The sequence below is a fragment of the Lissotriton vulgaris genome, chromosome 7, assembly GCF_964263255.1.
Source record: "Lissotriton vulgaris chromosome 7, aLisVul1.2, whole genome shotgun sequence".
Classification (NCBI taxonomy): domain Eukaryota; kingdom Metazoa; phylum Chordata; class Amphibia; order Caudata; family Salamandridae; genus Lissotriton; species Lissotriton vulgaris.
Window position 1 is genome coordinate 1,524,856,037 of NC_141695.1, and position 18,250 is coordinate 1,524,874,286.

General features: G+C 45.9%; 1 protein-coding gene across 1 annotated transcript in view; it reads left to right on the top strand.

Moving 5' to 3' along the window:
• Window positions 1–18,250, top strand: part of TCTN3 (tectonic family member 3) — a 420,785-nt gene that overhangs the window by 206,238 nt on the left and 196,297 nt on the right. The window contains exon 8 of the mRNA XM_086932394.1: window positions 5,555–5,629. Within this exon, the coding sequence (XP_086788520.1) occupies window positions 5,555–5,629 (75 nt within the window). The remainder of the gene's footprint in view (window positions 1–5,554; window positions 5,630–18,250) is intronic.

The window sequence follows — 18,250 nt, forward strand, 5'->3', positions numbered from 1 at the left end:
TGAACCCTGGTCACCCGACCTCCACCCGCTGGCATCAATGCGGCACACAGGTACATCACAGACCACATTTTTTGGCCTCTGGTGAACATGTTTGCAAGTACCCATGATTTAAAGTATGTAGAAGATCCTTTTTGAATAGCTAGCTATTCTTCTGGATTTAGATTTGAATTAATTGAGCTGCGTCTTTGAACAAAGGCATTCTGCAAGATTGCTGCGTTTTGTCTGGGATACCATGGCGCACATTCATCATAGACATCAGCAGGGAATTTGGGTGGATGAATCTCTTCTTTTATCCTGAAGGGATCATGAAAGTGGCTATAAAATGTCTGAGTGATGTTTTCTCAATGACGAGTCCTATGGGTAACCTTGAATTAAAGAAAAGTGGTATAAGAAATCACTTTATTTTGACAACCGTTATTGGAGTGGAAGCCTTATCTATTGTGGCTTGATAGCTTCTTTATGAAATTTCTCTTGACCAGATTGAGGTTTGGCTCTGTTAGAATTCAGTGAGCTACACATATGTGGCAATTCCTCTAGCCAAACTAATATACTCTTTAAAAAATTATATTCTGTGCCTGACAAGAAATCTATTATCCCAGTAATCACGGAAAGTCATTAAGGTCACTTCTTGAAGCCTTCTTATATTTTCACTTTTCAATGTCTGCTCTGGTTTCTTCTGCCGAGGGTACTGTTTAACTGTGGCGTTAAAAAGAAGGAATTCATTATTTATTCTCTTACAGAGTAACCGCTTAGCTAGAATTTGGTTGGTCAATGTTATTAATATTATGAAGGGTATTTAATTCTGGATGAACACATATCTCTATATTATTTATTCCAACGGTATTGTGTTGTATTAGTGAGGTAACTTGTAAATGTTTTTTGACCATAATGATATTTTTTTGTTATGCATCATGTTTTTAATGTTTGTTGTTTTTATGAACAAAAGAACTGAAATAAACTATATATTGAGTGATTTGATTATTACTTTCATCACTCATGTATCTACAACAAATCTCTTTGGATGCAGTCATCCTTGAGTGTAATTTTATACTGTGATGCAGCTGGTTACAGTAAAAACAACTGTAGGCATCTCTCCTAAGGGTGAATGACAGCTGTGTCTCTATGCACCTTCCTTTAAGTTTGTCAGACTTTGATGGTGGCACTGCAGTTTGAAAACTCATCATAGAGCAGGAAAATGATACTCTTATTTAAGCTGACCCTTCAGGAGTGTGATCAATACATATATGTTGCAGTGGATGGTAGTATGGCAAATGAGGGGGAAAGGTGAAGAAAAGAGAGGTAAATTTCCAGAGAAACAACAGCGGACCCCTGATTCTGCACCTCACACTAGTTCCAGTTTGTATTGTTCCTGCGCAGCTCACCCCAACACCAGCTGTTGCTTGGCGCCTCTGTGCTCCAGATCCAAAGATGTAATTAACAAGATGGGCGTGTGCCAGGTCATGAAGTCCAGTACTCAGATAGTAGTATAAAAATAATTCTTTATTTCAAATTCTTAAGTCAGTGATACAAAAAGTTCAGCCAACGTGTTTCATTCCATAACAGGGAACTTCATCAGGGCAAGAAAGTCACAGTTGGATTGTGCTAGTTCAGATAGCCGAAGTGTTGGTTACGTTGTGGTAGGTACCGCGGGTACTTCCCGAAGTGATTCCAGAGCATCACAGCCTTTGTATAAAACCTGTTGAAGAACAGTTATCGTAATCCAGCGTACGCATTTAAGTCCAGTGTATTGTGCTGGAACAAACCGGAAAGGATACGGGTATGATAAATCCTGCATGAAAAGACCATCGCAAAATGTCGTCTGGTCGTAACCTCCGGAGGTGCCCTGAGAAAGTTCCCCGTGAGGGAAGGAAACGCGTTGGCTGAGCTTTTCGTATCACTGTGTTAAGAATATGATATAAAGAATTTGTTTTATATTACTATCTGAGTACTGGACTTCATGACCTGGCGCACCCCAATCTTGTTAATTTGAAGAAAAGAAAGGGTTTGTAAAAGATCCCCAAGGAAAGACATTAGCCCTGTAGCAATACGCCAAGTGCTGAATGATGGCCTATAGAGCATGTTGAGGAATTTGTTAACAAATGGTTTTGCAAGCTACTTGTCAGAGCAGCAAGAGCGTTTGAGAGAGGAGTGCTCAAGACTATAGATAAAGTGAACAATTTGTGTTATCCAAAAACTTGAATCTAGAAATAACTTGTTTGAGGCATGTGTGGCTGTAGATTCACATGATGTGCATACTCCTGCCATCTAGTGTTGGGCCCAGATGTGTGCAAGTTGTTTTTCGTTGAAGAAGTATTTATAGTCACAAGGTACTGTGACTCCTCCTCTTGCTGGTAATGTGCATGGTCATTGACTCCATTGTTAGATTGTGTTCTTTCTGCCGTCTGGTTCGGACATGTGTTCCTATTCTCTGGTTCAACACCATTGCAGTGCTCTTTTCAGTCCACAAGGGTTCCTTCCCTCTGTTGCTATCGTAATTGATCGCATCTCCCTTTTTAGGTCTCGCCTGAGCCAGCGCGCATGCGCTGCAATGCAAGGCTTCTAGGAAGGATTTTTCAACTTGCACCACACGCTCGTGCGTGTGCCTTTTTTTCATCACACCTATTGGCCTTTGCGTGCGTCTTTCTAAGAAAGACAGCACGGAATTGGCCAAAGTCAGGTGCATGGCCCACCTTCTCTCTGCCTTGGCCTAGGCAGCTCGGGAGCGAGCAGCAGCGCCATCTGTTTCCAATTATCTTAATTAGAAACAGATGGCGGTCGTGATAGCCTTGGTGCAAATTCCTCTTAGCGCCGACGCACCACACCCGGGCTTGTTATTCCTGTGAAGCATCCTCGCCCCCGGCTGCTCCAGGCACACGGGGTACAAAGCCCGCATTGACACGGGCTGGTAACTATGACGAATGATTTCGCTGGGCACTGGCCACGCCCACATTCCGCAGCACTGACCCTTAGCAGATAGCCTGCTTTCCACCGAGGAAAAGATCATTAGAAACCCCGGTTTCCATTTTTCTTACTCTGCTGCATGAAAAATTGGAAGCCCAGCTTCTGGAAAGAGAGCAACTGTTCTCAAGGTCACAGGATCAGATTCATCAATCTCCCCGCGCCTGTTGCATGGGGATGAGGAGCCCGCCGCAGGCAGTGCGTGCGCTGGGGAGAGGAGGCTCGCTCTCTGCTTTTGTGCCTCAGCCAGCACTCAAGCGCACCCTGGCTGGCCCTGGGAACCAAGGACCAGCAGAGGAGGAGGTGAAAGGATGCAAACACAGGAATTAAAGTCATGCTATGAAGCAACAGGCCTTGGACAAACCTCCTCTCACTATATCTGCCACTCTGGACCCCTGCTGGTTTGAAACATCAAAAAGTCCCCCAAAATGGCTTGCCCAATAAATATGAATGGATAAGGCAGATATATCCGTTTACCCTCAAATCTTCTATTCCATTAGATAAAGGTTTTGTTTTGTTTTCTTCATCTCCTGTTAACTCCACGACTCTTCCGACCGCTACGTACAGCACAGGTTTCTCTTAAGAAAAATTTGTAAAATGCGTTTCATGCAGAATTACAGCCACAGTGCTCGATTTGCAGAGAACCGTAAGGGCAGAATGATGTGTTAAATGTAACATGCATTTCCGTTCAATAGCGTTGGTTCTTGGGTGGTGGGAATGGCCAGGATTCTGAGGGCATAGGTTTGGTGGAATAGTTCCATTAGGTAAGAAAATGAATCGTGTGAAATGGAGACTATGCCTCACTGAGAAAAAGAACAAACCGGACTTGTGGGGAACGTGCACATTCTGATACCATGTCACAGTTCACTAACTAGGCTCTCGTGCCTACCACCAGGGGGTCACCATATGGGACTTCCCCCCCACCCTGGCCTATATTCATGTACTGACATCATGCCGAATGGTGAGTATTCTGCAGTTCCTTTTAAACCTGAGTACGCCAGGCTTTGTGACAGCAGAATTATATTGCTCCCAAAGGCGACATTTGCCAGAAGCCTCAACTTGGTGGCAGGGATTTAAATGGGATGAAAAATCTGTGTTTTGGGGGGGGGGGGGGGGGGGGGTTCTCAAAGGAACGTGGCTAATGTAATTAAGGGTGTAGCTTAAAAACTTGTAAGCTAAAAATCTGAACTTAGCATAGTGTGCCACCCGACTTGTATTTGACCGTTTCTGTCATTGCATCCAGATATATGACACAACAGGTAACGTCATACCTACAACAAGTCAGGACTATTGGCTTTGTCAATGGTTGTTAGTTGCATAAGATAAATAAGCAGCAACTATGGCGTGTATATAATATTGAAAAAAACTTCCACTTAAAGCCCTGGTGACACCACAGCAATGTTGCTGCTCCTGAGTTTCAAAAATAGAAGGGAAATCCAGAGAGAAAATGACTCTATTTATTTTGAGATGAATATGTTTGTGATTGTGTGTTTACATTTTTCTTCCAAAGCTCTGAGGACGTCCCATCACGGGACGAAACGCGTCGGCTGTTAAATTTGTACTGTGATCCTATGAGAAGTGTTGAGTCGAAAGAATAAAGAAATCTTTGGAAAACACAGAAGACATCTTTGTGAAGAAGAGTTATTGTGAATTGAAGTTATTATATGCACATTGTATTATTAGTACGCTCCTTCCTGATTGGATCAATTGTCTACATATCTCTACCACTGGCACATGGGTTAAGCTGTCTCAAGCGACCTATTTGTTTTCAAGTAGCACAACAAAATGCAAGCTGATATCCATCCAGAAGTAGTTTATTTTAAGTAGATACTAGATTTCCCATATTGATACGGCCATACGAATACACTGATAAATGGTGAATGGAACGTATGGCATAGGAATTTCATGGACAGTGTTGGCAAACTCATTTTAAAGCATTTATAGAGCTAGTTTAGGGAAAAGTAAGATACGGGCAATGAATATATTCTGCAAGCTAATGTTAGTGGTTGCACTTTGAAGAGGCTGTGAGGAGTGAGCTTTAAAGGAGTAATGCATGCCTAATGTTAGCCTCTATGTCTGTAATAAATTCTACATTCTCTTGTCATGAGTAGAATAATTACAAACACAGCAAGAGGATGGATGGCTTGCTGAAACATTTCAAACACTCACCCCACTCAAGAGATCTGGGTTAAATCCATTGTTCTTTTACTCACCATGCCACCCCAATTTTGACCCAGCCATGTGCAAATCAGTCTTGACCCTACTCCTCATGGGAAGTGCTCCATGGGGAGCAGGATCAAGACTGATTTGCATATGGCTGGATCCAAACTAGAATGACATGGCAAGCAAAAACAAAACAATGGATTTACCCCAGATCTGTGACTAGGGGCGAATGTTTGATTTGTTCAGCATTCCATACATCATTTGTTCTTTTTGCATAATTAGAATAATCATCATTCCTTGCATATCACAGGGAACTCATTTATGGATTAAACCATTTTACCTTAATTAAAATCAGTGTTTTGTGTCTAAAACTGTTTATGCGATGTTAAATGTCCACTGTTTAACTCCTTGTTTTAATTCTACCCACGTTTAGGTGCCAATCACTCTTGCTTCGACCCCTGCAAGTCCATCCCTGCTTGGCAGTAGCTGCATCAATATAGTGTCCAAGGTAGAAGACCAGCAGCTTTTATTTTAAAACAAAAGTTTCTAACTGCCAACACCATTGACCAGTGTACTTTTCTGCTGAGATTGTTAATCTATGCAGTATAATCCAAAAATGAAGGGAATCCCATGTATTTAGTGCTCAGGGGGGAGTCGAAGAGCCATAAGTGAAGGCATTGGCCGTACTCTACTGTGCAGATCAATAACGATGTTGGTTCTATTTTAGTTGGAAAGTTACATCAAGTTTAACATCTGAATTGTTTTGGTGGCCCTATCATTTTCCTGATTTCCAAAGTAATACAGACAATGAAAAATTGATCAAAAATGGTCTTTCAAATGAATTTTACTGTTTGGAGTGGATGACTATTTATGAGAGGTATATCACAAAATGTGTGCAAATGACAGCTTTTAGGCACGGTTTCAATTATGTATTGATAACACCACTGATTTTAGGCCATGTGAATTTTGAAGTGATTTCACCATATCAAACATTTTGATTCTTTCGCTTGATTTGGTGCATCACGTTTGACAGAAAGCCATGTTCTCTTATCAATTTTTGATAGAAATTGGCATGATGGTTCAAAAAACTAAAATTAACCTTTTTTTGTATATTAGTACATTTCTTTATCCATTTCAGGAAAAACATTTGTACTTTCTATAGCAACAGTTTTATATTTGATTTCTCAGTTCTTCAATGTCACAGATGTCTGTTAATCACATGTTCTGATATGTGGGTTGCTTTTGTATTTAGACCTATCTCCCCTTTTGGTTATAATTCTCTTTGGTCACCTGCACAGTAAAAATTAATGCACTTACGTAAAGAAAGCGATTCTACAATTGATTGTTTGTGCAATTACAGATCACACAAAGGTTATAGTGGAACAACTGTTATTTATATCTGGTATTTAAATGTTCTAGATGGCATCTACAGTGCTAGAGTCATCTTGAACACTAGGCCACCCGAATGCATGAATCCCGACCTAGTTACAATTTTTTCATACCTGTAGGGCAAGATGCAGACTTTTCCTTACCTTCTTTGGATCTTGCAGTACTCTTTCGGCGTTTTTCCATCCTGAAAGGACATTGTATTTTCCGTTTTATCCAATTTTCTAAAGTGAAGTCTAGAGGGGCTGGACCAGAAAAAAAGTATGCTCTTACCCCACCCTATCCACTCAAGGTACATCAAAAGGAGGTGGAGAGTAAGATGTTAATAAATGGCAACCAACTAGTAGTTTGCTTTGGACAGTTCCTCCTAAATGTAAGGACAAGAAACACATGAAAGAGGAGAAGAGAAAAGGTGAAATGCAAGCCTACAATCCATTTCCTAAGGTTTTGTTGGGTACTGTTTATTTCAGATAGGTCTTCTCTGGTATAGTTGTTGTTTGTCAACATTGTTTTTGATGATTTCGGTTCAGTTTAGTAAATGAGGTTCAGAAATGGCGTTCAGTTTATCAGGTGTACTTTGTCACTCCTGAAGAGTTGTTTGCCAACAATGTACTGATGATTGACAGTCCATTCCATCAGTTTATGTTCGATAACTTAGGTTAGTCCCTATTCTTGGGCAGAGTGTTTAATTTGTGTTGAATGACATGGAAAAATGTCAAAATCTTCAAGTATCACTAATGGATATCACTTTTGTTCCCGTAGAAAAAATTAAGACTCTTGGGCGCTATTGCCAGGTTGCATGGAATAGGGTGGGACTTTTACCACACAACTTAAATATGATTACCCCAGTGATGAAATCAAAAAAGGTTCCATGGGGTCCCACTGATACTTGGTCCTTTTAAACCAACAAAGAAGAAATTGGCACAGAAGCTGAAATATAAAGGAACATCTTTATTAACCTCAAATGAGGTGAGACTACATCACACAGAAGCCTACTAGAGAAGCAGGTGCATTCTACTAGCTAGGCCCCTCTGGGCATGTGCGAAGGTGGAAGATGCTGAATATAGTTTGTCTCTAGGCAGATTTCAAGAGCAGTTAACAGAAAGGTAGGACAGAGCACATGGCAAACAAAATGGCTGCCAGAAATACAAAATGGCTTTCCCAAAGCGGACAAGATACCTTCTAAATACAGGATGGCTTCTGCTAATGCTAACCCATTGCTGTCAATTTACAACACCAGGGGGAGATATTTACTGGATGGGGTAAATGCTTCCTATTCCAAGTTTTGAACTTAGAATTTGATGTTTTATGTTATGCATCATTTTCAACACTTCTAATTCCATATGATTTTTCTTTTTTCTGGGCCTTTTCCTCTGGATAGTATTCTAGTTGGGATTGCCCTGTTGGATTTTATTAGAAGTAAACTTATTTATTGATTTATAAAGTTTTATGTAGCGTGAACATGGCACACGGGGGTATCAGAGCACTTTACAGTACATTGTTATCACACATTTATACATACAATCGGAAATCGCATACAATACAAAAGAGGTAGGCATTGGCGTTTGGATATAATCGGTGGCAAATAGTCATCAGAGAATTAAAGTTTTAGGGTGTTAATTTGTTCATAAGAAACGTTTTTGTTTTAAAAAAAATCTTTTTATTGAAGAAACATCAAAAAAGAAAAAATCAGGTGACAGTTGAAACTTTGAGCAAGGTTTCATCATTACATTCCAGACATCAAAAAGAAATGATACAGAATAGTGAAAATGGATCAAGGGGACTCGTGCACCTCCATATCCTCTGGACGTATCGGGGGCTCACAGACATCCCCACGGTAATGATTTCATGCCTCCCAAACCTTCCTTCACTTCTCAGGACACCCCCTAGCCGCATACACTGAGCGTTCTCTAAACATGCACCAATCCAAATCATCCACCCACTTTTCTATCCGGGGCGCCTGGCTTGCTCCCCACAACTGAGCAATATTACACTTCGCTATCATGCATGCCAATGTCACCACTGCTTCCTATGTGTATTCAGATTTGTGGGCTCCCAAACATTCAGGATACACCTACGGGCCTCCGGCCTTATCTGCACCCCAAGACCTCCCGTAACTTATCGTGGATCTTTCCCCCAATACGTCTGCACCACCGTACAGTGCCCTTAAATATGTATGAAGTTCCAAGTTCCCCGCATCCCCTCCTGCACTCCCCACCCTCCGAGCGACCATCCGGATCAGAACCGGCCCGAGACATATGACCTGTGCAAAATCTTTAATTGTACCAGCCTGAGCCGCATCTGTATCGCTACCACCAGCAGAGAGGAAACCGCCTCTCGCCAGTCCTCATCATCAAGCTCCAGCCCATCATCATTCCAGTGCGATTTTAGAAGTACCAACGAATCCTCCATATTATTTATGAGTTACCTGTATATTAAAGAGATGGTCTTCTCAGGGAGGTGATCGTCCAACACCCGGTCTTCAAGGGGGGAAGCGTCGGGAAGTAGCGTGTCTTTGGGTATATGTGTGAGCAATGCATGGCTAATATGAAGATGGCAACATCCTAAATTTGTGTGATCCCAATGAGGTCCCATTTGTCAAAACCTTTAGTCTTCCAAAGACTTCCCAGCTTCTCCAAACTCCATAATGGGGTGGCGAGTGTGAGCTTCTCCTCCCATTTAAGATGCCTGTTTACCGCATGCCACACCTGAACGGCATGTGCTGTGGGTCCCGCTAAGGGGAACCAACGAGGCCTGGCATAGAGCGCTCTAGTAAAGTCGCCCTCTGGCACCTGCCAGCGGTCATAGCATATCCCGGGTCCCTGGGGGGACCGTAAATATCGTGCTTCACCGCGGCTAGCTGAGAAGCCCAGTAATATTTTCGTAGATCCGGTAGTCCTATCCCCTCGTCGTACCAAGGAAGAGTGAGTTTAGCGAACGCAATGCTGTTTACCGTCCCACAGCAGCTGCCTCTGTAAGGTCTCTATGTCTTTGAAGTAGGAAGCTGGGACTGGGTCCATCGCATTTTGAAGTGCGTACCAAAACCGGGAAAGGGCCATCAATTTAAAAAACACTGCTCTACCCAAAAGGGAGAGTGGGAGTGCCTTACAACGTGCCACGCCTCCCCTAAGTCAAGTCAGAGGGGGACCCAGATTGTTAGCAAATCGTAGTTTCGGGTCCAGCGTAACATAAAGGCTGAGGTACTTAAACCCTACCGGTTCAATTTGTACCGGGCAAGTACGCGGAACTACCAGCGGGTCACCTCTGAGAACGAAAAGAACGGATTTTGACCAATTAATTGCGTAGCCTGAGTATCTCCCAAAAATAGCAAGCACATCTAGGAAACCTATCAGGGATCCCCTCGGATTAGTGAGATAAAGCAGGATATCATCCGCATACAATGAGATTTTGTCCTCCCATTCCAGTGTCCAACGCAAGCCACAAATTGACCGGTCCCAACGAACCCAAGCCGCAAGCAGCTCCAGGGCCAAGGCAAAAAGGAGCTGGGACAAGGGACAACCCTGTCTCGTACCCCTGCCGAGGGGAAAGTCGGAGGATTTCCGATTGTTTACGACAACTCTGGCCAGAGAGGTCGCATATAGGAGACGCTCCCAGGTAATAAACTCAAGACCAAAACCCATCTTCCCCAACACCGCAAATAGGTAAGGCCATTCGACCCTATCAAAAGCCATAGTGGCGTCCAAGGACACCAACACTGCTGGCTCCTGAATCGTAGGGGTCCTGCCCAGCACCCCATGAAGCCTACGCAGATTGAGGGCCGTATTTCGACGCGGCATAAAACCGGACTGATCCGCATGTATCAGGGAAGTAATAACTTTGACCAGCCGCGTCGCCAACAGCTTTGCCAGAACCTTAGGCTTGGCATTCAGTAAAGAGATAGGTCTGTAGTAGGAACAACACGTCTTAGGTTTGCCCGCCTTATGAATGACCACAATGTTGGCCACTCGCTGGTCATACGGAAGCTGTCCCTTCTCCCTGCTCTCCTCATACATGGAGCGGAGGAAGGGAGCAAACCGTTTGGCGCTCAACTTATGTAGTTCTATGGGAATTCCGTTCTGACCCATAGCCTTCCCTGAGTGTACTCCCCTTATAGCCTGCGCCACTTCGTCGTCCGTGAGCGACGAGTCCAGATATTTCCGGTTATCTTTCAATAGCGCAGGCAATTGGATGTCCCTGATCATTGCACTATTTTCAGTCTCTGTATACATCTCATCTGAGGTATATATCCCACTATAGTACTCCCCAAAACTATCTGCCACCGCCTGTGGGTCTGTAATTTTACAGGAGTCCTCCCCCTGCAACTCTGGCACCAACCGCGATGCCCACTCTCCCTTTTCAAGCCAGGCTATCAGCTTCCCAGCCTTATCTCCGTGTTCATATTCTCTACTCTGTGTCTCTTCATTCTGCGCTTTAGCGAGGCCCCTAAACTCATTCTGTCGCAGTTTTAGCCGGAGCGTAGCCACCTGAGCAACCTCCCTTTCCAATCTCAATACTTCCTCCTCCGCCTTCTCCAATTCCGCCAGTTGTTCCTTCTTCTTCTTGACGATCAGGGACAAGGCCTCCCCCCGGACTACCGTTTTATATGCCTCCCACAGAGTCTGGGCCGACTCCACCGTTCCCTTGTTTTCCTGAAAGTACCTGTCCGTGACCTTAATAATTTCCTTCTTAGTGGCGGGGTCTTTCAGATGCCAAGCGCTATTAGGGGCAACTCTGCCTTTATTAAAATAGTCAATCTCCAACCGAGCCAAACCGGCGAGTGGTCCGAGATGCCTCTCCCTAGGTACCACACCTCCCGACAGTGTAAGCCTGCGCCGCTGGCACCTGGACATAATCTATCCAAGACAGGCTATGGTGTGCGGCGGAAATGTGCGTGTAGTGCACCCCATACGGATTGCGTACCCTCCAACCATCCACGAGCCCCGTCATTTGTAAAAAGTCGGGGAACCATCGCTGTGCCGGTCGCAGCTCCCGAGCGGGCTGTCAATCTACCTCACCGTCCATTACCGCATTAAAGTCTCCTCCAAGCACTAGGAGGCCCAGGGGCAAAGTTAGGAAGATAGAGCCCAGATCACGGAACGTGTCAGATTGAAGACAAGGTGGGACGTAAATGGAAACAAAGGTGACCATCCTCCCCTCCCATTGCCCTGATACTCCAATGTACCTACCGCGCTTGTCAATCCAAGTTGCCTGAACAGCTAGGGGAAAGGAATTTTTCACCAAGACACCAACCCCCCTCGACCCCGAAGTAAACCCAGCATGTGCCACTAACTTATATCCTCCTTTGTGCAAGGCCATACAACAGTTCCCTATGAGATGTGTCTCTTGTAGCAGCACAACATCTGGGGAGTGCCTTCGAATAAATTGGCTAACCATTCCTCTCTTAATCTTATCCCCCAGGCCATTTACATTCCAACTAAGCACACTTATCCCCGATCCCTGTCTGACATTTACCATAATGCTGGTATGGAAACAATACACTCAAATCCTTGTCACCTGACGTTAACAAAACCAAGCCAATCACAAACAATCCCTTGGACATCAAAATCGCACGGTCTCCCAACCCCCACCACCCCTCCCTGCACCCCTGCTCATGGCTTCCGCCCAACCCCAACTGGCATTGTGCCTGTCGCCCCATAGACTAAACTACTGACTAACTAAAAGTAGAAAGGAGGAGGAAATCAGGACCCCGTCTCCCCCCCACCTCTTTGAAGAACTACTCCACTCTGTGTCCTTGACAGCACATAGTTCTGGGACGAAGAAAAACAAAGTACACGTGGGTCAGACCCACTTGGCAGTTATCAAAAGTCCCAAATAGTCTGCGGTTGCCGTCATTCCTGCTCTTCCAGTCCGCCACCTCCATCACGGTCTTGCCTCTCTGATCCTCTTGGGGTACGACTTTCCAACCAATCTGAAGCCACCTCTGGGTTGTCAAAAAACCAGACCCTCCCTTCGGCCTCCACTCTCAACCGGGCCGGGAACATCATTGCATACTTCAGTGCTCCGTCTCTGAGCTTCTTCTTTACTCCGAGGAAATTTTGGTGCTGTTGCTGGACAGCTTGTGTGAAATACAGGAAAAAGGAAAGAGTGGCCTTTCCATATCTAAGGGGGCCTCCCGACCCGGAAGCCTGCAGGATAGCGTCTCTGTCCCTAAAGTTTAACACCCTCACAATCATTGGGCGAGGGGGGGGGCCCAGGCCTGGGTCTCCCCCCCCCCTGCATTCTGTGTGCTTGCTCAGTCGTAAAGAAGTTGCCCAGCCCCTTGGGCTTAAGATGGTTGAGGATTATGCCCTCGACGAACAGGCCCGGGACTGGGCCCTCGGCCTTCTCGGGAACACCAATAATACGGACATTGTTACGTCGAGCTCTTCCCTCATAGTCGTCCAGCTTCCGATTGGTCAGGGCGCTGGAGGCCTTGTGGTCTGGCACTTCCTGTTGGAGCTGTGCCACGTCATCTGTTAAACCGGCGGTCTTAATATCTAGAGACTTGACTTTTTCACTCGCCTTAGTGAGATCCGCCCGTATGAGATTGACCTCGATGGTAACAGTGTTGAGCTTGTTGTCAGGCGCCTCCATCTTTTGTCCCAGTGAAGACTTGACACAATCTATCGCCGTCATCACGTCAAGCAGCTCAGCTGGCGGGCCAGAAGAGTCTCCTCCGATCGATTGAATCCATCTTGAATCCGGCGGGGACCCCCGAGGCATCGCGTAGCAGTCAAGCTTATTAGTCCGGACCTGCCGTGACCCCTTGGAGGTTCTTGACTGCTGCCTGTCAACTTCGGGTTTAGATGTCATCTTAAATACCTCCTTGATGGACCCCTGGCCACTGGCAACCGAACAGCGCCTCCAACCGGCCTGGGCCCCAGAACAGGTCACCGGACAGACTCGGTCGCGAGGCTGCAGTCACCAAAAATCTGCTGGACCTCTGGAGTTTAGATCCTCGGCCACAGGGGAACCCAGGGCCAGAAAGGCACAGCCACGCCCACACCGGACAGCTGCGTCAAGGGCCAATATGAGCGAGCCGACCGCCGCGCCCAACAAAGGATGTTTAGGGGCCCCCGCAATGTCTCACCCTCTGGAGGAGACAGCTCTGCGATCCAGATGCTCAAAAGAAGTTGTCCAATAAGGGGGGGCACGCCTCCACTCAGCTAGTACCCAGATGAATCCACTGCACCACCTCCGCCTCTTACGCTGACGTTTGCCCACTCAGGGACCCAGGAGTAAGGGTGCCCAGCCGGGTCTGTGCCCAGAGATAGGTACCGGTCCCACCCGCGGGGGCCCCGGCCATCAACAGCCTGTACACAATCCGGTTGGGTCCCTCAGGCAACATCTCCCTCTCTGAGGTCCGGTACTCCACTGCACTGCCACCTGAATCGCCTCTAAACCGGAAGGCTCCTCTGTTAGGCCAGGGGGGGGGGTGGAGGGCGTCTCACCACCGATGATCTCCCGGCGAGGGCAGTCAAAACGGGCACCCGCAACAGTCCACACATGCCTGGGGCACCAAATATCCTCTCCCGCGCTGCTCCCTGGCAGTCAATCGTGCTCCCTCCGCCACCTCTGATCCTCCGTTACTAAGCCACCCGCAGCCCCCAGCGCCGCTGCTGCTCTGCTCACACTTCTCTGGGCAGGTTGGTCGTCCGCAGCTCACTGCGCCGCCGCAGCTCCGCTCCGACCACAGGCAGCAGCTAGTCCGTACTGGGGCCCGCCCAACGACTTCCGGTCTGCGGCCCCGGTGTTGTTGCACTTGCGGCCGACTCCCTTCCCAACTCCAGCCCCCGGCTCCAGCCAGCTGACAGGCCTCGAACGACAAGAGGCGTAGCTCCGGCCCCCGATGTCCCAGCGGGGTCTGAGTCACTGGAAAGCGCACCGCTCACCCTCTGCTGACCCTCTGCTGACTAGCGGTGGGGTCCACGACCAGGATTATTTACAGGATGTTAGGGTTGGGGGGCAGGTCCGGCGGAGCTGGGCTTTCACACGGCCATCTTTGACCGGCGCGAAGCTCCTCCCATAAGAAACGTTTTTGCTTCTTTTTTGAAGGCGGTAAAGGAGGAGATTCTGCGTACATCTGGGGGAGGGGAGTTCCAAATCTTAGGTGTAATACCTGAAAAAGCTCTGCACCCCGTTCTCTTTTTGTGGAAGGATTGAGGTTTTAGTAGTAGTGAGCTCGAACTTCGCGAATGTCTTCATCCTCCCGACTGCTCTAGCTTTTGTGCTAAATAGCTGGGGGTGTTGCTATGTAGGGCTTTATGTGTCATGCAGGTGATCATTAGGTGTATTCTCGCCTCGTAGGGTAGCCAGTTCAGAGCCTTCAAGGCAAGGGTGATGTGGTTATTTCTTTTTATTCCAGTGACCAGCTTCGCGGCAGCGTTAAGAGATGCCATGAGTGGTTCTAGCTTGTACTTTGGAAGACCACATAAAGTGGTGCTTCCATAGTCCAGTTTTTGTAGTACTAGAGCCTGTACTGCCATTTTTAGATCAGTCTGTGGGAGGAAGGGTTTAGGGCCTAGATGTAGGTAATTTTATTTTCCCACTTCTTAAATACCGAATTTTACCGATTCGGTATTTAAGAAGTGGTAAAATAGAGGGGGGGGGTGTAGGTATTACAGAATCGGTAAATACCGAATAGTTAAGATTTGGTATTTACCGATTCTGTAAATACCGATTCGGTAATGCCTATTGATTTCTATGGGCATTGAAGCCCATAGGAATCAATGGGCATTACCGAATCGGTATTTACTGATTCGGTAAATACCAATTCCAGCAAGGGTGCAGGGGGTTTCCCTTTGACACCCTCTAGCACCCCAAATACAGGCATGTGTGCCATGTGGCACACAGACATGCCCTAAGGGCATGTCTGTGTGTCACATTGCACAGGTGTGCATGCACAAATGTGCCACCTACATATGGATTTACCGATTCGGTAAATATACCGATTCTTTTAAGAATCTTTATTGTATAGTTAATTAAAACCATTACAAAAATACAGATATGATAATATACTAAAAACACACTGATGTGAGAATAATAAAATTTAGAATTGGTAATAAAAACAAGTGTCTTTCTGGGGTAAAGAATAACAATTTCCATGTTCAAGATTTTGCCTATGATCTTTGTTTTTTCTCAAAATGTTCGATAAATTTGATTGATCTACATATAAATTGGGGGTCTGTGGTGCATAAAGTTTTTATAATCGCAGATCTACAGGTACGTGTTCCAAACTGCTTGAACTTGGCTTTCAACCAATTCCGACGTTCCTCTATAAGAGCCGGGCAGATGCAAATTAGGTGGATAAAGTCTTGCCTTGCTGCACCGCATAGCCCGCACCCTTCACTTTCTTGGGGCTTCCACTTAGGACGCTCGGCGTTGGTTGGCAAACTACCCAGCCTTATATTAAGATATTTATGTTTGATATAAGGCGAGAAGGTCAGATCCAGGTAGTGTGCCGGCACTAGTTTTTTGTATGATTGGATAGTCATCCAGGCATGTGACCTGAGACTGAAAGCTATTTTGTCATCCAACAATGAGTGTTTGATGGCTGCCTTCCTGACCACCTGTTTGAATAAAGGTACTTGGAGCTTGGTTTCCCAGAGTTCAATCAGGTTTGTTGTTTCCAATGAAATTTTGAGGTACTTGGCATAATTTGAATTTGGACATTTGATGATGGTTTCCCACATAGCACGATAGATCATGATCTCTTGGTGCATCCAGACATTATACCAGAATTTTATGGTCTCATACTTCCTCAGTAGCACTTGAGATTTCAGGCCCAGTTCCAGTCTTACCTGGGCCGGGGATGCTTTACTTGGTAGCGCAAAGATGCGCTTGTAAATTCTCATTTGCACCTTATCCAAAATTTGTGCACTCTTGCCGTGGTGCAGTATGCTCCCGTAAGCTATCGTGGGAATAAGTTTGGCTTTCATTATTGTTAGCAGTGGCGAGACCAAAGGACCCTTGAGTTCAGTAGCTAAGCTCATGAAGGCGTGCATTAGGGCCATGCCCTTCTTTTCCATGCTGGTGAACTGTGCCTGGAAGTTAAGACTCTTATCCAGGAGTATTCCGAGATACTTGTAACTTCCCACCGCTTCAAGTTTGACATTGTCTATGGTAAATGTTTGTGGCGGTTTATGGCGTCGGGTTATGACCATCGTTTTTGTTTTCGCGCAATTTATTTCTATCATATTCTCTTTTGTGTAGCGGGCCAGCTCCTGTAGTAGCCGATGCAGGCCTATTTGTGTCTGGCTTAATAGGACCACATCATCGGCGTAAGATAGGTGGGTTACACGAAGCGTGCCCAGCCGAGGCGGATGGGCATTGACCAAATCGAGCCTTGATGTTAAATCGGCCATGAATAAATTGAAGAGGTGGGGAGCCAGCACACAACCTTGCTTCAACCCATCAAAGGTGGGTATCTTCCTGGTTAGCCTTTGTCCATTGTTGATTTTTACCTGCATCCAGGTGTTGCTATACAGGTCGATGATCGGCATTAGGATTGACTCCGGCAGACCCTGCTTTTTCAGTTTGGCCCATAGCAAGTTCCTATTGACACGGTCGAATACCGCTTTAAAGTCGACAAAACAGGTATATAGTTCCCGATGGTTAAGTAGACTGCTTTCGCCAATCATGCACAGTGCCATTGCATTAGCCATTGTACCAGTTCCGCGACGGAACCCGGTCTGATTTAACGGAACCTTGCTATTCATATCAGACCACTGTACCAGATCGGCTAGCACCAGGGATGCATAGTATTTTGCCTCTGCATCAATCAGGGCAATTAAGCGGTAATTTGATGGATTTTTCCGATCTCCGCCTTTATAGATGGGGTTGATGATGGCACCCCTCCAACTTTCAGGCACCCGACCTGAGTTGCTAATGGACTGGAATAGGAGATTAAATTTGCGCGCCCAGAATTCAGGGTCCTCTTTGTATATCGCCTGCGGGATGCCATTTGGCCCCGGTGCGCTCTCTTGCTTGCCTTTCTTTATTATGGAACATATTTGTTGATCGTCAATTGACAAGATTGATTGGTCCAAGCCCTCCTTGCCATTAGATGTGGCTCTGGGACTGGAAAAGGATTTGCTTTCCTTGACCCTAGTTCTTGTCATTTCAGGTGTTGTTGTGGTCATCATGGCCTGGTGCTCCAATGGTTTTACCGCGAATGTATCCACTTTGTGTTGAACCCAAAGGTTTTCCGGGACGCATGTCATGCTTGTGGGTTGTACTGCTCTGTTGATTGCATTGATTTGCATCCAGAACGCTCTAGAATCTGCTTTTTTAATGTTATGCATCAATTTGGCCCAAAAGTCATTGTATTTGTTCTTTTTTCCCTCCATACTAACTTTTTGTATTCTTTCCTAATCAACCAAACTTCTTGCCAGGTGCTTTGGTGTGTCCTTGAACCTTGTACCCGTCTTGTGAGCTTTTGGAGACGGGTCTTCATGACTAGAGTGGTTGTTGAAAATGTGGTTTTGGTCGTGGGACTGCTATGCCTCCTGGGCTTGCTGCTTGATTTTGGCAGTCTGTCTAGAAAGTTGGTCCAGGTTTCAGAACAAAGATCATTCTCTGCCATGACCATTTGTAATAGGTTCTTGGCATCCAGCGCTATTTGGAATAGTGTTTTGCTTGTCCACTTGAGCCGCTTCAGGTTGAAAGTTGATAGTTGACCTGGTATTTTTGGAGCCATTGTATACCTAGGGGAGCTTAGTTTCATTTCAATGTGTTGCATGGA